This window comes from Micromesistius poutassou (assembly GCF_964030765.1).
Source record: "Micromesistius poutassou genome assembly, chromosome: 15".
Taxonomy (NCBI): domain Eukaryota; kingdom Metazoa; phylum Chordata; class Actinopteri; order Gadiformes; family Gadidae; genus Micromesistius; species Micromesistius poutassou.
Window position 1 is genome coordinate 4,857,490 of NC_140285.1, and position 26,027 is coordinate 4,883,516.

The window sequence follows — 26,027 nt, forward strand, 5'->3', positions numbered from 1 at the left end:
CACTTGATTTAAGCCATTCAACATTTATTTACGTCATCAATCTATGTTGCTTTATTAAAACTTTCAACCTCACTTTGCATTTCAGCACTCACCGCATGTTCTGCAGGAAATGCATTTTCTAGTTAACATATATTATATAATTATGATTAAAATAAAGCGGAACAGACAGACCATAAGGGATATGAGATCATTGTTCTATCTAAGGGAATAAACATTATGAAGCATAGCACCTGCTCTGAGCGTTGCTCTGCGCTACCCCTTTAAGAACGACCAAATCAGAGCAGGAAGTGAGTCGAGGGGTACGCTCCCTCCTCGCCCACTGCACAATCAAAACATTTAGGTGCGCAATGGGGTAAAGTTGCGTTATCCAGGATGTTTCATTAAATTCGCATCATTTGCAGTGAAGAATATTGTCAAAAAGCTTTGTGCATCATGCTTCAGTTGAAGGATACCGTGGACCCGGAGAGTCCGGGGGCTGCGGTTCTACACCCCGCAGAAACCGAGGAGGGGGTCGAGGTTGCGTTCACGCCACCGGAGGCCGGAGGAAGCTTCGGCTCTTCGGTGGCCTGCTGCTCCCCACTACAGACGCTGACGCCTTTCCACGTACACAACCCCACAATGCAAGCGAAAGTTAAAGATTATTTTGTTTTCAGGGTAAGTTCGAGGTTCAAGACGAGCCAAGTGATAACCGTCATAGTTTTGAAGTCAACCACGGCGCTGATGTTTATTAGACGCATCAGTCACTTTGGTCCTGCACACACCTCTGTTGATTCGCTGCAGTTCTTAGACATGAGTTGTTGTTTATTACAACAGAACCAGCGCAGCTCTGTGCTCCCATGAAACAGTTTATCAATACTGGTAAACGAATGATGAGTATTTGTGTTACTGCGGATAGTTAGAAGGCCAAATGTTATTACTAACAATAATACAAGCATTCGTGTCAAATGGACAAGTGAAATTTAAATAGATAGTAATGAATGAAGAATAAAACAAACTGATGAGATTGGGTAAGTGTGTGTGCTGTCTATACTCTCAGCCAGGTACGATTGAGCAGGCGGTCTGTGACATCAGGACAGTGGCCCTCCCCTCAGAAGACGGAGAGGTCCTCAGTGTGTGGCTGTTGGCTGAGTGAGTCCTACCGTCTCAGTCCTATACTGTCCTGTACTGTATCAATGCTATACTTTCAATGTATGCATATTACACTGTCACAATGTATCAATGCTAGGATGACTACTATATGAATACTACTACTAATGTATCAATACTATACTGGCTCAATGTATTGATACTTTATATACTATACTGGCTCAATGTATCAGTACTATGCTGGCTCAATTTATCAATACTTGCAATACTATACTGGCTCAATGTATTGATACTTGATAAAGCAAAAACATGTATTTGATTGTTCACAACTCTTTTTTTTCCGTAAAACATCCAGAGTGGACCACTGGAACAACGAGAAGGAGAGACTGGTTCTGATCACGGACCGGTAGGGGAGACGTCTTCAGCACATCACCTACCAGGACGGTCCCATTGATTGATTGTGTGATTGGGTGGTGGTGGACATGGGCTGTGTCTTCTGTATGTGTCCACAGATCCCTCCTGGTGTGCAAGTACGACTTCATCAACCTGCTGTGTCAGCAGGTGGTCCGGATTGCCCTGAACGCGGTGGACACCATGTCAGTGGGGGAGTTTGAGTTCCCTCCCAAATCGCTCAACAAGTAGGCCACCATGTTTACTAGTTTAGTTTTTTGTAGTTTTATTATTCATTTATTTCGTTTACGTCTCCGTGTACGTCAGCTCAATGCTCGTTGGCACAGCTCATGCTTTGTTTATCTGCATGCTAGATATTGTAAAGAGGGAGTAGGTCTTGGATCATCATGTGTGCTTTAGGGGGGCTCAGTGTTTATGAAACCAACCTGCCGTGTTCACTTGGATTTCGTTTGCAGATAAGACATTTCCGATTGAAATGTTCACTTAAATTTCCATAATATAGTTTGTGTATCAAACAAACTAACCCTGTGCATCATATTTTCTAAGAGGCCCTTAAACAAATATCTGAGTGAAACTTCCATAGAGGTAGTGATGTTGGTACACGAAGTACACAGGAGAAAACATACCTAGCACAGGTGCATACGTATAAAAAAACAAAACAGTGTAGTCTCTAATCCAGACAGGAGCTGACCCAGGCGGCTCTGGTTCTGTTGTTCCCCCACAGGAGGGAGGGCTACGGGGTGCGCGTGCAGTGGGACCACCGCCCGCGGGCCTCCTTCGCCAACCGCTGGAACCCCTGGTCCACAGACATGCCCTACGAGACCTTCACCGAGCACCCCATGGCCCACGCCGACGAGAAGGTGGCGTCTCTCTGCCAGGTGAGGCTCCTGAAGGGAAGAAGGCAAGGAAGACACCTTTTGTAATCCTTTGAAAGTGTACTTTTTCAGAGGTTCTGTTAAAAGATGGGAGGTGAGGTAGACTGGGGTTTTCTGTATTTACATTAGAATGAACATGGTGCATAATGAGCACAATTCCATTGGCCCCGGTCCCGGGATGTTGGCTCATAGGCCAACTGAAGTGCTTCAACCACATCCAGCGACTGTGGTGTTTAGGTCTCAGGGTCTGATGGACTTTGACATCCTTTTCAAAAGCTTTTCCGAAGTGGAAGTCACAGTCAGTGCACAGTACTCTCTTTTTATGAAATTAGTTTAATTCTGGCTAGAATTCTGGCTAAAACTGGCTAGTGCATACGTTGGTAAACTGTATGCTCGTCTCTAATGGTTTACTTAAAGGTGACCTATTACACCACCAGGTGTTCATGCGATTAGATCCACATCTAGGTCAAAATGGCTTGTAACGGCTAATCACACTCACACCTGGTGGTATAGTATGTTACCTGAAAAAGAAAATAAATCCAGTTTGTTTTTTTCTGCCCTCTAGTTGGACAACTTCCGGACCCAGCTGGTGCAGGCGGTGAAGAAGGCCCACAAAGAGCACCCCATCCCCGGCCGCTCCAACGGGGTGCTGATCCTGGAGAAGCCCCTGCTCATCGAGACGTACCTGGGCATCATGTCCTTCATCAACAACGAGGCCAAGCTGGGCTACTCCATGACCCGGGGCAAGATCGGCTTCTAGAGGAGAGAGGCTCCGGATGAGCTAACCCAGATTAACCCCCCCCTCCCCCAGTGCGGTCTAATGTACGTATCGTCTGTCAGAAGGGACTCCGCCCTCACAGGGAGGCGGTCGCTCTACTTCAGTGTGAGTTGCGTGTTTTTTTTTCTGGTCGATCGACCGGTGTGTGTGCCCGCAATTAACCTCCAATGCTTTCTTACGAGTCGGTGTTGTACTTGGGTCTCCGGGCAGAGTACATGTTGTACAGCGTTGCACGGACTGTCCGCTCACATGAGTTCTGTATCCCCCCACCCCCCCCCCCCCCCCCGCCCCGTAAACTGACTGTTCCAAACGACGCCATATGGGTTCTCAGGGGCTTTGCGTGAAGAGTGGATTCTACTTCAATGGAAGTGTGTGTTTTCGTGGTGGATATCGATGAATATCATGTGTTACAGTGCGGTTTACCCCTCCTCATTTCACCGTGAGCCTCTTATCCTGGTTCCGTCGGGCCTGTGTTGCGTCTGTAAGGTCAGAGCAGGGGTGTCAACAAACGGCCAGAGGCAAGAAGAGTACAAGGTCAGATTAAGGCTGATCTTCCACGGGCAGACTCCAGGGTGCCGCCTGGTTCCTGGGCCACATCCCTCAGGGCCTGGGAGGGGCTGTCTGAGAATAAGGGCCGCTGCAGTTGTATTTCAAAGGGATGGGGCTTATTCACCTAGTGGCCATCCTGGTTATGAACACTAGCTGGCATTTAGCCCCGAGATGGGAACCAAGATGGACGCTAGGTGCTTAGGGCCCAGCAGGGTCATCCATTACCAATAGTGTTCTCTTGATGGGAATTTGGTCCCAAATGCATGAAAAAAAAAAAACCCCACTAATAATCAAAAATCATGGCTTTAAATGGTGTCTTAAAACAAACAACTCAATGGGTTGGTCACATACATGTCAGCTGCGCTTGCTAATAGGTTTCTGTAAACTTGAGTCAGATTGTCTGTTACTGTAAGTTACTTGATAAGCTCCTGTGACCGCGACCTGTTGTGGGCGCCTTCTGTTTCCTGCCACCGTGTGCAATTGGTTGTAAGTATGACGTTGCGATAGGATGAGGGAGCTATTGCCGATAGCTAATGAGCTAAGGTAGCCATTTTCTTAACCATATGATTGTCAATGAGGGGTTTTACAAATTAGTGTTGTATATCGTGCTCCTATGTTTTTCAGTCGCCTTAATTGTACCGTTGTGTTTATTTTAGGCAGTTAACGCATGAAACAATGCGTCAATAGAAAACTTTCATCTGGGCATAATGTTTGCAGTTTGAGATCCATTGCTGAAAGGCAAGTTGATTCATTGTTTGAAATCTAGAACTGCAGATGGATATGACTCATTTGATAATTATGATAATTATGAGATCTGAGATCCAGATTGATATCATTCAGGAGAGGAAGTCTCATGGATGTTCATAGAAACCCTATATTATAATATATATAACTGTATTAATCTATATTCATATTAAAGCAGAACTGTGTTCATTGCACTACCTCGGCTTTAGGTAAATAGTTGGATAATGTTGTGCAAATAAATGACCTGTGCATGTGTGTTGCATGATTGTTTCTTTTTGAAAGAAATGGTCTACTTTTGATTCATGTTTTTTTGGTATTGAAGTCCTAAAGATTTCTAAAACTATAAGATCCTTTCTCAAGAAGAGTTATCACACAAGGCAATTTTTTGGTTTCATGTCAAATCTGGCTCCTAGTGAGCTCTTTGTGTTGAGAAACGCAGGTTTTACAGATCATATTGCACCTTCATGGGCTCGCTGTATTATGGAAAAATATCAAGAATAATCAAAGTAACATCGCTTACAGACATGGATCTAATAAAATACATATTTGACCTATTTAAGATTATTGTCTTCTGTCCACTCTAGACTGTTCAGACAATTTACTTCCTCCCTTACAATAATGCCAAAGCTGGTTTGTATGTTTTGAAAGAGATTAGATAAACCTGATGGAAAATAACATAAAAAGGGGTACCCTCGAGTGAGAATTAAAATTAGCTTGTGTGAATTAAAATGAACGGTCTCAAGTACAATTACATTTTAACTTTTTTCATTTAGGATGCTGATAACAAAGACACTTGTGAAAATTTGAGTTACAATTCTTCCAAATCCTAATGCATTACTAAGAGACCCAAGAGAACAGAACAACAGCTCATCAGGTATCCAGTTCATCCAGCAACAGCCTTGACCTTGAATCACTGGATATGTACACCACGAGCTATAAGGAGGATGGGCAGCACCCCTTTCTAGAATGTGACGAGGACATCAACAGCTACTCGTCATGTCAAAGTGATTGGGATTCACAACACACTTAACAGCTCGGATGTCCCGAGTTGACGAAACCCCCATGAATCCGATACTCAAGCATCCTTTCGGTATCGGGATTTCAGGAACAATGAGTGCAGCGAAACAGGGTTCAAATCAGATGAGTTCACGTGACGGGGACGACCGAGAACGCCATCATCAGAAGGACGCCATCAACACCATTTCCAAGAATTCCAAACCTCTCTCAAAGGTGAGCGAACGACAGCACCTCAAGCTCAACCCCACCAGCAAGAAGCAGATCCACACCTTGAATCTTCCTGTCTAGTCTGCAGCCTGAAAAGGGAGGTATTGAAGAAAGGTGATGGAGAGAATATTTCTTTGGAAAAAGGAAGTATAGAAATATCTTTTTTAGAATTTTTATTCTCCATCATTTTTCTAAAATTAAAAAGGGAGCTATAGAAAAATGATGGAGAATAAAAAATTGAAAAAAGGAGCTATAGAAAAATGGAGAATAAAAAATCTGAAAAGGAGGTATAGAAAGACGGAGAGAATATTTTTGTTGGCTAAAGGAGGTATAAATGCTATACAGAAGAATACACTGGTTTAAAAAAATCTGACAGTGGGCTGCAGTATTTTTACAAAGTTTATTAAAAATAGTTCTATGACAAACAAATATACAAAATATGTCGCATCTCTGAGCTCAGGAATATATTAAAGGTCAGAAATGGTTGTCTTCGCACAGACAAGTGGAACGTTTCATTATTATACATTCATTGAGAACAAAGCACAGTCTAAGTGGTCAACACAATCTCCAGGCAAAAGGAGCCATCTATCAAGCTTTCATTTAAACTCTTACATTCTAGACCTTTTGTCTCCACTCTGCTGATACCATGACCTCATCAGGTCATGAAGTGGTTTGTTAGTTTTCCTCATGGATGTGAAGTTGGACTTCTACTGAAGAAGACGGTTCATTTATTTGGTCCAAACATTGAAGAGCGTTGACTTGTCCTCTGGCTCAGTGTCCATGTAGCAGAGACACAGCTGCTCCTTGCCGATGAGGACCAGGGACTCTCCGTTGCTGTGCCAGCTCAGAGCATGAACCTGGAAACCCGCTGTGGGAGAGGGAGGGGGAAAAAGAATATGACTCATTTTCAGTTTTAGAAAAGCTTTTGAATGATATGTGGTTCAATGAGACTGTGTTGAATTGAATCGACCATCAGACTCAGAATAAGCCATTTGGATGGTACTTATCAAGTCTCCATGACATGGAGGCCAAAAACGGAGCCAACAGCACTCACCTTCGCTGGGGACCTGCACAGAGACGCTGCCTGCAGGAGACCACATGTACAGCCTGGGGGTCCCGGTGCACAGCGCCAGCCGCGGCTGCAGGGGGTCCCACTGGAAGCAGCGCACGGCCGCCGTCTGCTCCAACACCGCCTCCAGGCTCATCTTCTGCATGTCCCACACCCACACCACGCTGGCCATGTTGTCTAGGGAGCCAGGGAGACAGGCACACAGTCACCGGATCTGGTCTGATTAGGGGGGGGGGGCTCTGCGCCTCTCAGATCCCTCAACTGTTCCACGACGCAGTGAGCCAGCGATACGGCTGCATAGAGGAGCTGCACGAGATGTTTCGACGATGCCATTCGACATGGGCCCAGGAGGCATGTCTGAAGGTTAAGGGTGGCCCTTAATGCCACTGAAGCAGCTGTTCCACACGAATCCTCGCCTCCTGCTTGACCACTCACCGATACGGCTCATCTCCTAGAAGGTCTAATGAACGAGCAATAAGAACACAGGATGTAGGAAAAAAAGTATGGGACCTCAGCCCGCACCTGGTTCTGTCCCAACTGCAGACAACGTGCGGATGCACTGATGATGTCCTGACATTGGATGTACTGATTATAAATAGTCTACTTTTCAAAGCAGACTCCTCGTCGGTGTGGAGTAGATTGAATGGATGAAGTATAGAGGCCGGCGAGATGTGAGGTTCCTACCATTCTTGGTGGCCAGGTACCGGCTGTCGGAGCTGAAGGCCAGGCTGGACACCCCCACCTTGGGGTTGGCTCGGTCCAGGTCCGGCTTCACCACGGGGATCTGGAAGGGTGGCTGGCTGATCTCATCTGTAGGACATACGTTCATCATGATGATAATGCAGTCAGACCTCCAGAACACAGGTCGTTAGTATCTACAATGGGTTTGGTATAACTGTACATATGACTTCTAACAATCAGGATCGGGGTGGTCTGAAATAACAATGACAGCACATTTCCACCATGTGACCTAAACCGCTTGAGAAAGTGTGATTAAAATCATCATATTATGTATGTATTATTTTATATAATTATAGAATAGAATAGTAATGAGATGGCATATAGTTATATTCCTAATGTGTGATGGAATATAGTTGTAGACCTAATGTGATACAATATAGTTATAATCCTAATGTACAATAAAGTTATATTCCTAATGTGATACAATAAAGAATCCTAATGTACAAATCAGTTGTAGTCTATGGTCCATGATGGTACTCGGCTGCTGTATATCCACAACCCCCAGCCTCCCCGTCCCTCAGAGAAAGCCTACATTTGCTCTGCAGGGTGAGGAGATTGCTGCCTGTGCTGATGTTGTGGCTGGAGATGTCTTGGATGGATAGGGCTGGCCTCTTCTCCACCTCCTTGTACACCACCTGCAACACCAACAAACATAGAATAGTGTTTCCCACACATAGGCCAATGTGTGGCGCTGCGCCACAGATTGATTCCGCTTTTCTTATTTATTTTTACTTGAACGCGATTTTTAAATGTAACTCCGCCAGCCCGTAATCGCGCCCCCGTAATGCTGCCAGTCCGACATGTTCCCATTCCGACAGTCCTGTGCGCGTATGCAAATTAGCCATGTGCGCCAAACAGAAGAAGGGCCCTATCTTGAGCCCGGCGCAATTGACTTTCTACACCGACGCATGTGTCGTTGCTAGTTTGCACCCGGCGCAAAGCTGATTTCCCCCCGCAGCAACCAGGCACCACTACACTTGAATGTTAAATATTATGATGTCAAAGATTATTCATACGTGTGAAACTGCATAGAAATAGCGTGTGGATTGTGGAAACATTTTTTTCCCCTGCATGAATGAACATGAATGAAGTAGGCCTATAGTAGGCTATGCAATGCGTTAAAATAATAATAATAACAATAATACATTCGAGCTAAGTATATTCCAGGCTTCCAAAACAAAATCTAGTTTTAGGGTAAATGATTGGTTAAATGATTTGGGAAAGAACAGCTGATACAGCGGTAAGTTGTACTTTTAAATCAATGCATCTGCAAACACCGTACAGCAAACACATATGTTCTTGACCCAGACATCGTGTACAAGCCCATTACTTTTAGGAATGATGAGTATTTGATCGTGAGAAAACAGTTTTACCGCGAGTGAGTATTTAATAGAATGAATGAATGCGGGTGATGCTTGGTGCGCGTGCGCGCCCATCTGTCTAAACACACGCAAATTAAACACGTAAGTGTATGAGAAGGAAATCGAGTCTGTCGACCTGCGATAAGCAGCTGATTCTGAACGGACTCGTCTTCGAGATGGACGTGTTCTAACGCATTTTTAATCAATGAAATGTTAACACAACAGTATATATCTGACCATTTAATTTTCGAAATTTTAGGTGAAGCCGAGCTTGCAGCAGAGAAGTCGCTACTACGAAAGAATGCAATGTATCCAACCTGCGGGATCTAAACAAACTAAGCTCCAGCGAATTACTACCATGCAGAAGTAGTGGAGAATGGCGAAACACAGCAATTCTAGCCTACTCTCAACCAAAATAAAAATAAAAATAATCGCCGCCCGGTGCAGCAGTGTGAACTGCCCCGTTTTTAGAACGTCTCAGCCCGTCTCGTCGCAAGGAGTCGCAAGGAGTTGCAAGCAGTTGCGTCGCGAATCTTTGGTCTGAACTGGGCTTTAGCATTATAAGCAGTGGCGGTTTTAGGCACGGGCGAAAAACGAGACACACGAGAAAGAAAATGATCCGCATTTTCTATTATCGATAATACCCCCCCTCAACAAATCCGCCACACATTGCTACCTGGTCTGTGGGAAACACTGACACTAGCAGAAACTTTTCACTGGTCGGCAAAAGTTAAGTTTATTTCAAAGTGAGAGAAGTTATAATGAGTTAAAAGGGAATAAAGAGAATACATATTCTCGTTTTTTTATTCTCGCCATTATTTTTCAGTTCCTGTGATTATAACATCAGGTTGGTTTTATTAATGTATTGTCGCAGCACCAGCTTGGTAAGTGTGTATTGACTTGACTAGTTGTGTCTGTACTGCACTGCACTGCCATACCTCAATCAAACCAAACCCATAAGACTCATGTTCTGAGCAGCACCTGTGTCTACCTGCCTACTGTGAAAAGCGCCCGTAGAAATACACATCAACCCGGACCCAGTCAGAGCTCAGTCTCCTGGTCCGGGTCATTGGGGGATGCTTACCGTTTTGGGGGAGCAGATGGTGGCTGGGTGCTCAAACTCTGTGATCTTCTTCCAGGTGATGTGGTTTAATATGCGGACCTGATGGGGGAAACAGGGTGGAGTTATTCACGTTGACTTACAAAATCCTTTCTGACTTCCAATTACACTAAAACCACAAATATGTAAACACATTTTTAAACCTTAACCTACATACTAATATTCACCAGAACAATAAATACATAACCCTAACATCCTAATTAATTACCACTGTGCATTAATACATATGGAAATACTGCTTCACTCATGCAGTGAACCAAGAGCCACACTCATTAGCAGGGTGTTCCCCCTGGTGGCCAGGGCTCAGAACGCACCCGTCTGTCCTCACCTTCTCATCGAAGCTGCCGATGGCCAGGAACTGGCTGCTGGGGCTCCAGGCCAGAGACTTGATCCCCAGGGACCACTCGTAGGCACTGAAGCTGGAGAGGAGCCGTCCGTCCAGGGAGTAGAGCAGCACCTTGTACTGTTCAGGAGAGTTACGGTACCGCATTGGCATGAGGTCAACTTCGGGGGAAAAAAAGGAATGGAATTCCCTTTGGCCCAATTCCAAAATTCAAAATAATTATAAAAGGAAAAACATTATAGATATATCATTATACACACCAAGAAAACTATGAAACAAAGGACTGTAAAGTTATACAAAGTTTGACAATCAAGTGATTTTTCCAGCCTAATGGAAAATCCTACACGACCACCTGATATTTCCCTTCAAATAATGAGACAAATCCACCCGATCCACTAGGACGTTCCCTATGCCTCCTATAGAACAACGGGGCAGTCCCCCACAGCACAACATCACCCAGAACCCAGTCCAGGTTCCCATGTCCTGGAGGAAGGCGCTCACCTCCAGACAGCTGTCCCAAACGGCCAGGACGCAGCCGTTGGGAGACCACTCCAGCCCGGCCAGGTCCTGGGTGTCCGTCTCAAAGTGCTGGGACACCAAGGGCAGGAGGACGACCATGAGGTCACATGGCGTACAAGGGTTAAAGGTCAGCACATGAATACAGAGCAGTGATTCTTAAACAACGTGTTATTATAATTTATGTTATTCTAGAACATGTGTAGGCCATTGTAGATAAACAGATATTCTGCACAGGATTTGCCCAATTCAAAATGATATGAAATAAATATACATGTACCTAACCCTAACACACAGTATATAAAGATATATATATATATATATATATATATATAGACATATACATAAATCTATTTGATTATAACACGGTAATAGACAATTGCAGACATTGCAATTGCGAAACAAATACATTAAACCCCAGCTCAGCGCAAGCATCCTCCCGTTACACAACACCCTCTCCCAGAATCCTCAGCACGCTGCCAACGTCAACCCGCCCCACCTGGCCAGGGCGCTTTGGGTTTCCTGCCACATTCTCCTCCACCACCACCACCACCACCACTCACCCTGAGCAAGTGCCAGTCTTCACACACAAACACGCTGACATAGTCCTTGCAGTCACGCCGCTCGGCCAAGGCCATGTAGCTGCCGTCCCTGCTGAAATCAATCCCTGTGGTGGAGAGACGACCACGGGGGGGGGGGGAGATACAGTGTACGTTTATGGCGGGCCGTAAACAAAACAACAGGGTGGTGATGTAATGCAAGACTTTTAAATTGAGAAAAAGGAGGTATTGAGTAATGATGGATAATATATTTTTTTGGGAAAAAGGAGGTATAGAAAATTATGGAGAGAATAAATTTCAAAAAAGGGAGGCATAGAAATATGATCGATAGAATATATTTTTGGGGAAAAGGAGGTATAGAACAGTGGAGAGAATATTATTCTGAATTTTTTTATTTATTCTGTCCATAATTTTTATATCATAAAGATGACGTATGCATAAAATAAACCTGGTCATAATGAGGTTGAATTTCCTGTCAGTTCATTTGGATTCAAGTGCTGTATGAATAAACAAAAAAAAAAACCTTGTAATAAAAATAGAATAAAAGGAAGCATTTGTGATGATCCAAACGCTGTGCCTGTTACGGGGCCCATAAGCGCGTCCAAGAGCCCACAGCTGCAGCTATCAACACGGGCCTACCTAAACCCAGTATAACCCCCACCAACACCCTGCACCTCTCGCTAACCTGCAGTCCCTCCATCCCTCCAGAAGTTGATCCTACAAGTTAACAATTTATGTCACTTATTATAGCGCTAGCATTTCCTGGAGTGGGCCTTGGCAGTCCGGGCTATTTTGCGGCGGGTGTGGCGACCGTATCGTTTATCCGCCAGATCTGGAGCTGGAGAGGGGGGGGGGGGGGTTGGGGGGTTGGAGGGTGGGGGGATGGGGGGGAGGGGGTCTGCAACACAGCAGAAGGGGCCACAGACAATCATTTTCCCTGGACGCTGACAGGTCCGTTATGGCGAGCGTGACCCAGCATTTACTGACGGTGGCCGCAGCTGTCAGCGGAGGGCCCCGGCGTTTGGCCCCGCGGAGCCTGGATCACGCCGTAAAGGTCAGGGGACAGGGATTGATTCATGGGGCATTCTGCAGAGCTCCGGAGCGGAGACCCCTGTCCTCAGCTACTCCCAGTCAGGGAGTAAGCACGCACGTACGCACGCATGCACGCACGCTGTGTAATAGGTACTAGTAACCTCATATTAGGATACTGTAATATCGCTCAAATCAAACAATGAAACAGCCACATAAACAACAAACAAACTCAGATCCACACGCAGGCAGGTCCACACGCACACACACACACACGCATACGCTTGTAAGCCTACCATGAGAGTACATGAAAAGCACACTCACCCTTCTGACAGGCCTTGGGGTACTTGATGTACGACACGGCCTTGGTGCACAGCGACCACACAGTGACTCTCAGCTGTGAAAATAAATGCATGAATGTATATTTACTACTAGCCGTTTAGCAGGCATTTCCATAGCGACACACAGCACATTTTTGCTAAATGTATCATCGTTCACGAGCAGGTAGAGGTAAGGCATTTTGCTCGTGGATTCTTACAACTGTGGACATCGTGGGGTTCACATCCAGAACCACACACCCCTTAACCACTGGACTATCCAGGCCCAGGACACGCTAGGAACAAATACGTTTATAGCCCACCGACTAAAGAGAGAAAGTGTGGCAAGCGGGCAGAAATACTTCAGAGAATGAACCAGGGAAAAGAGGAGTCTTTGATCCGCATTTGGCCCTGGGAAGGCCCTCAATCATTCCTGCCTGTCGCTTGCACCACTTTGAGGGACCAACAACTGCATCTCAACGTGGCCCCTCCCCCCCCCCAGAAGAAAGGACAGCCTTTCCCCTCATCGTGAGAGACGAGGGTTATCAGACAAGCGGGCCTGTGTAAGCGGAGCCAGGCTGGGCCCCGGCGGCACGCTGCATAAAGGCCCTGTGTCGACAGCTGGGCCCATTAGATTAATAGGGACCTCAATCAAGCGGCCAATCGGCCTAATAAGAGCTGCGAGAAGGGCCCGCGAGCTGCGTCCATCACGGCCGGCCGATGTGGACGACAGGCTGGAGCGGTGGTATGAGGCCGGGCTGAGAGACCGCCACCGGAGCCCGTGAAGAGGGTGGGTCAGCAGCCCAGAGAGGAGGGCTGCATGCGGTGGTGGGTGGGGGTGGGGGGGTGGGGGGAGGGGGTGAGGTGGCATGTACCCCATGGCTGAAGATCTGAGACAGCTCACAACGCAAGATGATACGGGATGCATTGGCGTCATCAGACTGTCAGATAAAATACGCTGATGAAGCGGTAATCGCCTAGCGTCTAATAGAGGTGATTACCAGCATTGGGTTGCTATCCTATTGTGACAGTGTGCTTACAGAGATCCACACATTAGCCAAATTTTTTACAATTACAATTTGTGTGTCGAGGTGTCCCTGAGCAAGGCACCTCACCCCAACTGCGCCCGACGAGCTTGCTGTCGCCTTGCATGGCTGACGACGCCATCAGTGTGTGCATGAATAGGTGAATTTCAGGCAATATTGTACAGTGCTTCAGGTGGCCACTGGCTACAAAAAAGCGCCATATAAATGCAGTCCATTTACCATTTACCAGGACTTCCAATCTGTTGCACTCCTCCCTAGCAGGGATTTGTGTTCCAGCTCAAGGTCTCTGTCATCTAGGTTCAGGGGGTTCGCCCTTTAGAGGGCTTAGGGTTAGAGGGAATCACATCACGTTGGCCTGGCAAGCCCTTTGAGACTGGAACTGTGAGTTAAGGCTACACAAATGTAATTGACCGTTTCCTATAAGCGATGAGCAGTCACTGTTAGGCCTTCCTATACGGAAGCCATCCAATACATCCCCCCCACACGCGTGACAAATTAACAGCAAGTAATGTAATCAAGCTTCGCGAATGACGCGGAAGTGCCAGAGATTAGCCCCGCGGCCACAAGGCAGCAGAACAAAGACATCAGGCTACTGCTAAAGCTAGCTTTTGACAGAAACCTTCCTTTGGTTTCAGTGGGTGCGGCGCGGCTGCCAAGCTAAAGGCCGTGGCAGGAAGCCAGCAGCCAGGCGTATTCATAACCCAGGGTCCCAAATAAAGTGCGGCTCCTTGGCCTTTAGGAAATAAGCACCGCGCCACACGCCTCTGGGACTTTATTAAATGATCGCTGGGGGACACGCCAGGCTGCATGTGTACATTACATTAACTGCCTGCTTATTACAAGTATTTGCCAGAAGCAACCGGAGCCTAATTCAGCGGTGGATCCGAACAGTTCTGGACGGGCTAGGTTTCAGCACCGTCAAACCCATTGGCCTATTGCTGACGCTTTTAGTTCAGCTTAAATAAAACATACTGACCTCAACACCTCTAGAGACGGACCGGTGTAGTTTCTTATTATACTGGCATCGATAATGTTCGTTTGATAGCCAAAAGGCTTAGACATTCATCAATGCAACACATTTAGTTCAAATTGTCATCACCTATGGGCACCGCACCATAGCTTATGTTTTAAGCAGCTGGGTCAAATAAAAATGGAGGCAGCGTCTCCTATTTCAGTAGTTAACAAGTATTGAGCTGTTGCTAAATACCTGGATGGCCATGTGGGCAAAACACTGGAGGATAATCACGCCTTAACTGTACCTATTCACAACAAAGATTCCTGCAATGGCCCGTGTGGCACATACATCTCCCCTCTTAAACACAACTCAGGACAGCAGTCATTACAAGCGTCATAAATAGCCTCGACGCGCGTTCCACGCCTCGTCTATGTTCGGGGGTGCAATGCAAGGATCCTAGCGGTGTTGCAATGCACAAAGCACGCGCTGTGCTCTGGATATGAGGGTGTGAAGTCAAACCGTCTCCACAGTCCTCAGAGGCACACTCGCCCTCCAGGTTGCAGCGGGGGGCCATTTGAGGATTCAAACCTGTAACGTTTTTAGAAATCGCTTTGGAGTGTAGTGTCTGACCAGACCACTTCGGCTATCGATTTTCAGACCCGACGTGAACCCCAGACCTCCTGTTTGAGGATGGAGGATGATCAGGTTTTCTTGGAGCCCCTACACAGCCTCTCACCGCCGAGTGCCCAGACAGACATTCGACCCGCCCGGGTGTCTGGCTGTCACCTAGCCGGCGGTGAGGTTTCCACGCTCCTGCTGGCGGCCATCCAGCGGTGTGGGCCGTGTAATCACACCTCAACCCCACACACGCCTTCTCCCGGACATCCCCTTTTTCGGACACGTTGCCACAGCGATTCGGGGCAACACGGCTCAAACAAACACATGCACCCGACTCAGAGGTCTTGAACCCCCCCCCCCCAAAACATGGCGGCCATGGGGGGGTGGTTGGCTGGGGTCTGAAGTACGATGTCACTTCAACCAGGGTGGACCGGCGGGACGAGTGAGGGGATAGGTGGGAAATGTCCTCCTCACAGCGGGACAGGACACAGGATCCGGAGAGGGTAAAGCTACACCTCTGGGTGGGTGGGGGCGCCATTTATCTCCGGGCAAAAAAGGTGGACGTCGCTCCAGGGGGCATGGGGGGTGGGAGGGGGGGGGGGGCTGAGGATGGGAGGGCGATTTGAAAAAGAAAAAATGAAAAGAAGAAAAAAGGGCAGCCAACAGCTGGTGTTTATTTCTGAGAGAAAGGGGGAACTTTGCATATCTGTGGGGGATTTTCCAACCGTTGTTCCCCGACAGCTTGTGTAATGTAGCACCGTTACGATTCTCTGCTAGCCAACCCGCAAAACATTTATTGACCTCGCCTGGGCTAAGTGTGATAAAGTGGGGGTCCTCTTGGGGAATCAACTGGGATAAAGCAGAGCCCTGCCAGGGGCTACGCTGGCATGGAGAACGACCACTGAAACACAGACTTGGACCACAGCAACAGTAGCTGAAATCCAGTGAGAGACTTGAGATCCATAATAACGGTTCATTAATACAATTGAAAAACACGCTACTACACGTTAAGAGTTAGGGAATTTCCCATAGCAGAGGCCGTGGGCTAACAAACTATAAATAAGACCACTCAGAGCTCAAGACACTGGCAACAACTCATCAAATAAATCATAAAACAAACAAAAAGCGATCTATAAGCCCTTCTCGTTACGTTCGTGTGTGTGCGTATGTGCGTGTGTGTGTGTGTGTGCGTGTGCGTGCGAGCGTGTGCGTGTGTTGCGGTGTAGCCCCGTCTGTCAACAGAGGATTAGGCCCTGTGCATTCCGCTTCGAGAGCCATCTCGAACTGATATAGCACATCGCTCCTGTTACAAGCCTCATGTTCTACCAACGCTCCGCTGCCCACGCGGTGCCAAGACAGAGGTATGAGCGCTCTATTGTGCCACAAAAAACAGCAGCTGCCCAGGGCACATGTGCGAGTTCATAGTCTGGCTGCGCTTCTGCCAGAAAATACTAGGTGGTGGACAAGAAGAGTGCTACCGCTAAGCTGCTCCCGACAAAGTGGAAAACCATTAGAGGTGTTCGGCTCCACGCCGGCCTTGGCAACTTGGCGACGAAGCTGGTAAAAGGGTGATTAGTGTAAATGTGTGGGAGCATAGTGAGAGGGCCTGTGATGAACGACTCAAATGTGGCAGCCCCCCCGCACCGAGGCTAGAGGTTAGCGTTGGAGCCCGCTCTTTTGATCTCTCGACATCATGAAAGGCTTCGTTTTTCGTTGTGCCCGTCTCAAAAGACTGGATTGTGGTCACATAGAAACAAACATGGACAAATCAGGACACGTATGAAAAAGAAAAAACGTATGCAAAGGAAAAAATAACAAAAAAAAAGCACCCATCCACCACACACACATTGCCACACCACAGGCAGCTGTCCCTAAGCGAGCTAATATAGCGGGCTGTTTATGAGCAGGGTCCGAAACCCTAGCTTGACACCCGTCTGGCACAGTCTTAATGAAACAGTGGGCGGGGGTGAAGGTGAGGTCAGTGGGCCCCTTGGCAAGGTGGGAGCTAGCGACAGCCAGCGATGCGCCGGGTGAATATGGCCTAGCTTATGTCATTAATCAGTGGAAAGACGCTCAACAAAATGGGGTCTGGAATCCCTGCGTTTTATAAGACGCCATCCGACGTTCCCAATGTGACTGTAATAACGGGCTATTATTAGGGTGGGTTTGTTTGATTTGGTTTGAAAAGCACTGTGGAGAATTTCATGTTTAGATTCTACTTACACCAAGAGTAGAGATTGCCAACTGCCAATATAATAATTTTCTGTAATACCAATATATAAACATACACTATCCAAAATTGTGTTTGGGAGTGTAACCCATAAATTACAGGTCACCCAAAAAAGCGTCAAAGTAAAGCTAACAGATAGAGCGATCAGTACCAGTACCATGTTATGCAACTCTGCTCCTACAGTAGGAGAGAACATGGGCTGAAATCAGTAGCGCCAACACCAACCAACCGTACAGTATCTTTAATACAAATATCCCAGGAGGCTGCTGCCTCTCCGACCGGGGGGGGGAATTGTTTAGCATTTCTGGTGTCATTTAAAAAATGCAGCCAGACACAAAGCACTGAGGCAGTATTCCCAGACGTTTACATTGCACTCCACGCAGCCTCCCCTCCGGTCTAGACACGGTTGCGCACTGGACAGAGAATGCCCCGGTCAACTGACTCCGGGGGGGGGCATATGGACCCTCTGCTGGCCCCATGCCCGGGCTGTGCTCCGTAGTGTGGTATGGGGGGGGGTGGGGGGGGGATCCAACCTGTGGTCCCCTTGAGGAACATGTGCTCCGTGCATGGTGAGAACGGACCAAGGACCAAGACATAGGCCAGGGAGGGGGTGGGTGGAGTAAGACTGGATTATGAAATGCAGACTAATAAATATACCTCCAGAGTTTCCGTGGTGCGATGAACCCGATGCCTCTTAGAAAACCTTTTCATGGCCGTTGTTCACAAGTACTTCAGGAAGTTATCTATCGGAGTTATCTTTGGATGTATTTGGTGGATTTCCCCCCGCCCACGACCCCTTTTAATAGGTGGTAGTGTTAGCGAATCATTAACAAATGGCAAAGGGTTATCGTTGCTCCAACACTTTCGGTGTAGCAGGTGGGGCGATGCACTGGAAAGACATGCATCACCGCCAAACAAAACACAGACATCGGGTATTGCAAGGAAAGGAAATAGCTGGGGAGGCCACACGCGCACGCACACGCACACGCATGTACGTTCCGGTGGCACTTGAGACCAATTCATGACAACATGCTAACAGGCCTGGGCTATGAAACCACACTGAATATGTAAAGCAGGTGGAAGTGTGTGTGTGTTTGCATGTGTGCCTGTGTATATGCGTGTATGAGTGTGTGTGTGTGTGTGTGCGTGCTATCAGGGGGTTCACGGAAGGCTCTGGTGTCTAGCTATTTCGGGGCTCTCCCTACCTTGTGAGACAGCAACAGTTGACACCGGACACACAGCGCATTTAAAACAGTGTAGACGGTACACGCACGCGCACACACACACACACACACGCACACGCACACGTACACGTACAGTGTACGTCGGCCACTCACATGGAACTCGGTGGTGTTGAGAATGTGACGCCCGTCCGGACTCCACCGCGAGGAGACCAGTCCGATTGACCCCTCGTCGATCTTACAGTGCCAGTCGGGCTGCTCCAGTGACCACACCTGAGGAGAGAGGCAGAGAGAGAGAGAGAGCGCTAGACCAGTGCTTTACATTGAGAGCTCTTCATCCAGGGGCTCAACACACTGCGAGAGGAGAGGCAGACAGAGAGAGAGAGCGCTAGACCAGTGCTTTACATTGAGAGCTCTTCATCCAGCCTGCTCAACACACTGCGAGAGGAGGCAGGCACCAAAGAGATCATGAAAGACCGCCGCTGGTTCCCCCTGCAACGGTAAGTCCCACTTCATCAGAGTCTCGCCACTATATGTGGGAAGTCCACACTATTTATTGTATGTTATAAGAATGGACTTGCTTTAGAATGTTTCTACTGTATCCAAACAACAACATATATGGAGAAAACATATACTTGCATGAACTATTTGAAAAGATTAAATGAAATTAACAACTTGATGAAAGACCAATTAATTAATTAAATTGCACTAAAAGGTTATCTATATGCCGCTTGACTAAACATTAAGCACATAATGCTCTTTATTTACCCCAACTCCCCAACATAAAGCCCTGAATCTTGGGGGGCTTAACCTCTAGCTAAGTGGGTCACAGACCTCAGAAGGAGACTTGGGGCAGCCAGCAATCCTACATTTGCTGGATGGCTGCTGCCACTACAAAAAAATATAGCCTGAATTGGGCTTTATAGGACTTGAAGTCATAAATGCTGTCTAATGACTAAGGAAATACAAATGTGCCATGGCATAGCAACAAATCTGGCTTGGGAACCCTTCCTGAATTGGTTTTATCAGACACACAAAACTCTCCTCTTGGATAAATAAACTGATTCTGATGGGTGATGGTTGAGGCCTTTTTGACAACATTTTCGATCACATTTTATATCGCTAAAGTTTCACACTTTAGGGATTGATGTTGTTCACTACTTTTGTTTTCTGAAAGTTCCACATCATTGACCAAGCGGGGTCGACAAAAGCCTAGCAAAGTTGCAAAGACAGCCTATACGCGTGTATATACTGTATATATGCACATCTTCCGTGTCCTACCTGCACCAGGCCTCTCTTGTACATGGCACAGAGTATGAAGAGGGAGTCGGAGGACCACTCCATGTGGACTATCTGGTCCAGGCAGGTGTAGAGGTGCAGGATCTGCAGGCTGTTTACATCTCTAACCACCAGCCGGTACTGAACACACGTAGCCTTCAGACGGGAAGAACACAAACCATCAATCATTCAATCAATCAATCAATCACTCAATCACTGCATTAATTAAGGAAGCGAGACAACCAACTACCAGAGCTGTGATTCAGTTTTGTTCAGAACATAATTATAATTGAATTATTTTATATATAAACAATGGATTGAATGCATCCCAAATCAAAGACAAATTTGAGGAAATACAGAACTAAAATGGTTTCCTATTCCCTCTGATATTATTTACATTTGTGGCCATATTATTATTAGCCTAAAAAACAATTTCAGGGAAATTGACATTACAATACCACATGACTATGATGAATGTTAAATTACACAGACCTAGCTGTATGGCACAGATTAGTTTAGCTTGGAATTGGAGCATGTTTTAATGGTATATGCATTTTTCTCATTGAACTTACCAAGTATCTTCCATCTGGGGAAATTTTGCATAGTTGGTTGGACTGTTTGAAAATCTCAGAGAAATTCATCTCACTATCTCTGCATCTGTCCCAGGACGGCTTTAGATTAATTAAAAAAGATAATTATTACACATACGACTTGATCATTGCTTTTATACCAGGAAAAATAGGTAGCCTATTTGCGAACGACAGCAATCTATAGTTCCAGAACCATGCTCCATCTTGCAGCTAAACAAAAGATGATGTAGTTGCAATTTATGAGCAGTGGATGTCGCCATATGTTCAAGAACGGTTTTCGCTACAGTTCGGGAAGATGTCAACAAACAACTTTTTTCATATTGAGTAAATGAATAGCGTTCATGTTTAGTTGCAACAAACTACAATAAAGAAACGACCTACTAAGCCTAATATCATGAAACTTGTCATCTTTATGAACCCCAAAAGGAAGCAACAAATAAACTAACCTATCATATAATCCATTATGAAGTTGAATTTCTGTAATAGCATATATTTTAGCATCTAGCCGATAGACAAACAAGTAAAAACAGACTTTTGAATCAATGCTTTCATTCACTAACTCCCACCAGTTGATTCTAAGTACCACAAAACTACATCACCCAGGCATACATCTACCGACCACAACCATGCGTATCATTTAAACGAGTAAGTCAGCAAGTCCTCGGCTGATGAACTAAAGCGTTAGCGTTACGTAACTAGTACATATAAATGTCAATATGTTGGTTGATGTCGTTAAACGAGTTCTCTTCATTCAAGCCCACGCTAGCATTAGCCCGTGGCTAACTGATAATCCAACCTGTTCTCGTAAAACATAGTCATCGCAAGACACCAAAAGTTCAAACTTACATTCGCGCAGAGTTTCATTTACTTATTATAGGTCCAAGCTCCTATAATAGTAATTCCCAGATAACTTTTCTCATTCACCTGTCTGTTGTGCTACAAATGACACCGCTGCTGTCTGAGCAGACGGCAACACGGTGAACCGTCCAATCAGCGACGGACTACAGCGCACTGTCGACACTGGGAAATGTAGTCCTTTAGTTGTTGTTTTTACGTCAAAGTCAAAAACATCAGAACCAACAGTTATAACAATTGGTTTCTGTTTAATAATTATAATTACAAACTGTAATATTTAATTTTTACATTCTAACATTTTCTAATTCGTCCGTGTGTTAAATAGTTAAAACCTTTATAAAACCAATAGGCCTACGTCCTAATGTCTCCAGTTTACGGTGAGTATTTCTAATTCTATAGACGTACTGGACGACCACATCTTGAATGTATCAGTAAAATGTTCCTTTCTAATGTGTGTGTGGCCTCTGGTGCGCTGGGCACGGTTTCCCGCCCGTGTGCGTCCAAACCGCGGCTAGATTCTCCCGCCTCCTGCCTCTCCCACCGCTGCCTCTCGTCTCCTCAGCTTTCAGCAGCAATTGCCTCACACTTTCCTGAATAGCAATCAAACCAAATGTTTTTCTTTTTAGATTTCTTAGAAGAGTCAATACTTTTCCTGCGTTCTTATCAACGTCGGAAGTCGGTCGATTTATTTTATGGAGGGTCATTCCCATGGCATGATAGATTATAAAAACGGCAGATCTGCGCAAAATTAGGTCATTGGACATTTGTGATCTCAAAAACGTGGTAAGTTGTTCTATGTATCTATATATTTATTTATTATTTTTTTGCAGCAAAGGACAGGATGTTTGATATCGTTTGATGCTGTTCAATGTTTTTTTTATTTCATTGGAAATCGGAGGGAAACAATGGCCGCGTAACGACGCGGACGTTCTTTTACAAAAAGTATATTTAATGTTTAATGAGACGTGAAGATAAGTGTGTGAGTAGCCTACAGGCCTAGACTCTATTAGGGATTTATCTTTACTTCATAGCAACGTTAACGTATATTGGGCTGGCCTATTTATCTGCTTCACGCACCTGTAGTGTCTATTAAATGTGTTAATTTGGTTTTAATTCATTGCTTTTTTAATTTATCCATAAAGAAAGTGAATCAATGTATAAGACAGACAGTTTGTGTGATGTTGTTGCATTATTTTGGCATAAGCAACAGAATGCAGGCCCATTTATATATCTTGCTCGAAAGAAGTATATCGCCTAAACATGTTTAAACAATAGATATAGGCATAGAATGTAATTTATTTACCAATTGGTTTTTTAGATAAATGTTACAAGATAATCCGTAGGTCTTTATCGTGTGTAAAATTAGATGATAAATTATGCTGTCACTTTCTACATGAAGCAGCCTTTAATTAAATTAATAGCTAAGAGTCCTCCTTAAATTGTTTATTGCTAACCGCGCAAAAGGTTTAAAATGTAAAATAAAATATGCCAACGAAAAGGTTATCGAAAAGGTGCCAATTTAGTAGCCAATACAATAAATCCATATTTCCCAAAATGTATAGGCCTACACGATAGAAAATGTTTTTTTTTTAAACTACAAAGCATAATCGAGGTAGTATATATTTTGTGTGTGCGTGTGTGTGTGTGTGTGTGTGTGTGTGTGTGTGTGTGTGTGTGTGTGTGTGTGTGTGTGTGTGTGTGTGTGTGTGTGTGTGTGTGTGTGTGTGTGTGTGTGTGTATGTGTGTGTGTGTGTGTGTGTGTGTGTGTGTGTGTGTGTGTGTGTGTGTGTGTGTGTCGACGTGTCAAGGGCGCAGTGACGGCAGGTGAACAAAAATACCACCGACAGCAGTCTGTTGAACTTTAGGGGCTGACGCACCGTGTATTCAATCTGTTTACTAACAAACGGAGAGGTGTTCGTTTGGTGTAGGATCACATGCGAACTTATCAGTAAGATAAGAGGAACGGACGCCCCATCCTTACGCGTGGTAGGCTGCTAAGTGAAACCACTGGCTGATGTCCGGGTGGATTCTCAATTAGCAGCACAGCGCGAGGGTTCCAGAGGCGGCAGCCACCGCGGGAATAGCGGGAATCTAATTGGCTCTCGCGCAGCTGCTCCAGAGTTCCAGAACCAAGACGTGCGCGCATGTGCGTGTGTGTGTGTGTGTGTGTGTGTGTGTGTGTGTGTGTGTGTGTGTGTGTGTGTGTGTGTGTGTGTGTGTGTGTGTGTGTGTGTGTGTGTGTGTGTGTGTGTGTGCGTGCGTGTGTGTGGACTATGACCAGCTCATTGACCCATATGGTAAAAAGAACAGAGGGTCTTCAAGTTCTAACTGAATCGATCAACAACAAGCTATATGACCAGCGCTTCTTAAGATTATAGGCTCAAATCGATAAAGAACAGAACAAAACGCACATTTTGTTTACAGACTCAACATTCGACATGGTGCGGACACAACATTGAGTCAACGCTGATCAGGACATGTTTTAATTAATTGTAAAACAGGCCTACTAATTCATATAATTTGTACGTCTATATTCATGATATTTGCACATTTTCTATAAATAGGCCAGCGCGCAACTAACATCCGAGCCGTGAACTTTTGCCCAATTTTCCGCTGCGCAGCGCAACGGTTACTAAGGAGATGTGGTGAGGAACACAGCGAGTATTAAACAAACTTTGGACGCAACCTCCAACATGCCGCGAGCGTTCGTGGTGCAGACCCCAAACTGTTGTCAATGCTCTATATCTTAGAATTTAACCTATCTAACAAGTAGGTCACTTTGAGGAAACCAAACCAAACTTGTATCATCATACGCGGTAGGCCTGTCATTTGTTTTGGTGGTATCATTTTTTGTTGTTGCGGTTTTGACAATTAAGCCAATAATAACTTGTTGAAACGACTACGTACATCGCATGATATACCGGCATTCAAATGCATCAAGATAACTAAAAAATAACAAATTATTTGCACGCGAAGAGACAGACATGTGTATAGAGCTTGGAGAGAAATCCTCTCAGAAGCTTGAGTCCACATCGGGCCTCAATTCGCCAACGGGACCTTCTTGAAACATTGAAATGTAACAGTTCCTGGCTCCCAGGCTAAAGGAAATAGGGATATGTGAAGCATCGGGTGTAGAAGTCGAGCGCCCGGTCAGCGAGGTGCAGAAAGGAAGTTGATTATTTTTTGTTCGGTGCCACGAGCCGTCGTGCGTCTGCAGGGAGGAGAGGGTGACGATGCGGACCGGCCTGGGCACGCCCGCGGCCCCCAGACACCTCCGTCATATACACTGATGCGATCACACCTGGATGCTGTGTGCGTGTGTGTGTGTGTGCGTGCGTGTGTGTGTGTGTGTGTGTGTGTGTGTGTGTGTGTGTGTGTGTGTGTGTGTGTGTGTGTGTGTGTGTGTGTGTGTGTGTGTGTGTGTGTGCGTGTGTGTGTGTGTGTGTGTGTGTGTGTGTGTGTGTGTACGCCCGTGCGTGTCTCTGAGTTTGTTTGTTGTTTTTGTGGCTGTTTGTTTGTTTGACTTGTCCATATTATTAATCTTGCTGGATAATTTAGGGGCATTGTAAGCGATATTACAGGCTCCTAATATGAGAGTATTACCAATTACACAGCTGAGATTGAGAAGGATGGTTAAATCTACTTACATGCTACTATTATAGGAAACTCTCCGCCGTGGATAGATAATGCAAAAATCAAATACATTTCACCATATATATATATATATATATATATATATATATATATTATAACGGGTAAAAATGTCTGGTTTTATTATAATACAGCTCTATGGACATGCATGAAATAAAGATAAATAAAGTGTTATAAGAATCAATCAAATGATGAAGTCATTTCATATTTATCACTTATTGTAACATTTGTTCACATTGACATCATGATATTCTTATTTCTTTATGTGCGTGTGCGTGTGCCTGTGCGTGTGTGTGTGTGTGTGTGTGTGTGTGTGTGTGTGTGTGTGTGTGTGTGTACAGAGTGATATATCCTTCCCTGGACATCCCATCATTAAAGATGTCCCAGGTCACGGCTGCGGAGGAGGGAGGCACCTTTGAGCACCTGTGGAGTTCCTTGTGAGTCCCATCTTCACACCACTACTTTATCGTTCTGTGCTCTTGTCTCATCCAAACCCCCAAAGCATTGCCACGGTCTGTTTGCATATCGGTAATGTTCTTTACAATATCTTGTGCTTTTAGTACAATATACTGTATATTGTACAATTTTAGTGTTTGTAATCCATAAAATCCTTGCAACAAATCAATGAATGTTGCAACATATATCGTTTTTTATATTAGACTGAGATTCTTGCGATTTCTAAACAGAAATTATAATCATCTCATCTCCTTTACAAAAACCAGCAGTTGTTTTAAGTGCAATCTTTTGCTAATTCCCCCAAAAAGAGTCAGCTAGAGGTACTTTATAGCTCAGCTGTTGACATAGCTCTGTAGCTATAGCACCATAGGTTCATTATAGCTCAGGTGTTGCTGTTCACAAACACATAGCATCAGAGGTAGGTTATAGCTCAGTAGCTATAGC

The 26,027-nt window shown here is 45.5% G+C and overlaps 3 protein-coding genes across 3 annotated transcripts in view; 2 read left to right on the forward strand and 1 right to left on the reverse strand.

The window, feature by feature from the left end:
* Nucleotides 1-302: 302 nt before the first annotated feature.
* On the forward strand, nucleotides 303-4,986 carry tprg1l (tumor protein p63 regulated 1-like). The gene is made up of 6 exons (XM_084480308.1): nucleotides 303-654; nucleotides 1,037-1,128; nucleotides 1,442-1,492; nucleotides 1,599-1,724; nucleotides 2,222-2,375; nucleotides 2,938-4,986. The coding sequence occupies exons 1-6, from the start codon at nucleotides 433-435 to the stop codon at nucleotides 3,130-3,132; spliced, it is 840 nt and encodes a 279-aa protein (XP_084336434.1). The 5' UTR covers nucleotides 303-432; the 3' UTR covers nucleotides 3,133-4,986.
* Nucleotides 4,987-6,124: 1,138 nt separating this feature from the next.
* Nucleotides 6,125-21,595, reverse strand: wrap73 (WD repeat containing, antisense to TP73). Its single transcript, XM_084480209.1, has 13 exons — nucleotides 21,468-21,595; nucleotides 20,604-20,702; nucleotides 20,035-20,187; nucleotides 18,910-19,026; nucleotides 12,731-12,803; nucleotides 11,381-11,484; nucleotides 10,803-10,889; nucleotides 10,287-10,421; nucleotides 9,923-10,000; nucleotides 8,010-8,112; nucleotides 7,421-7,546; nucleotides 6,722-6,913; nucleotides 6,125-6,535 (listed from the first exon to the last, which is right to left on the reverse strand). The coding sequence occupies exons 1-13, from the start codon at nucleotides 21,483-21,485 to the stop codon at nucleotides 6,396-6,398; spliced, it is 1,425 nt and encodes a 474-aa protein (XP_084336335.1). The 5' UTR covers nucleotides 21,486-21,595; the 3' UTR covers nucleotides 6,125-6,395.
* tp73 (tumor protein p73) overlaps nucleotides 19,222-26,027 on the forward strand; it is a gene marked incomplete at both ends in the record, with an annotated part of 29,911 nt that continues 23,105 nt past the window's right edge. The window contains 2 exons of the mRNA XM_084480208.1: nucleotides 19,222-19,253; nucleotides 25,469-25,564. Coding sequence (XP_084336334.1) covers nucleotides 19,222-19,253; nucleotides 25,469-25,564 — 128 coding nt within the window. The remainder of the gene's footprint in view (nucleotides 19,254-25,468; nucleotides 25,565-26,027) is intronic.

Excerpts from the sequence above, each read along its gene's own strand:
- wrap73 (XM_084480209.1), bottom strand. Across the intron at positions 19,027-20,034 it reads ACAAGAGAGGCCTGGTGCAG|GTGTGGTCACTGGAGCAGCC; the intron begins GTAGGACACGGA and ends CTCTCTCCTCAG. Across the intron at positions 12,804-18,909 it reads TCAACACCACCGAGTTCCAT|CTGAGAGTCACTGTGTGGTC; the intron begins GTGAGTGGCCGA and ends TTATTTTCACAG.
- tprg1l (XM_084480308.1), top strand. The coding sequence starts at position 433 with ATGCTTCAGTTGAAGGATACCGTGGACCCGGAGAGTCCGGGGGCTGCG. Across the intron at positions 1,129-1,441 it reads AGTGTGTGGCTGTTGGCTGA|AGTGGACCACTGGAACAACG; the intron begins GTGAGTCCTACC and ends TAAAACATCCAG. Across the intron at positions 1,493-1,598 it reads CTGGTTCTGATCACGGACCG|ATCCCTCCTGGTGTGCAAGT; the intron begins GTAGGGGAGACG and ends ATGTGTCCACAG.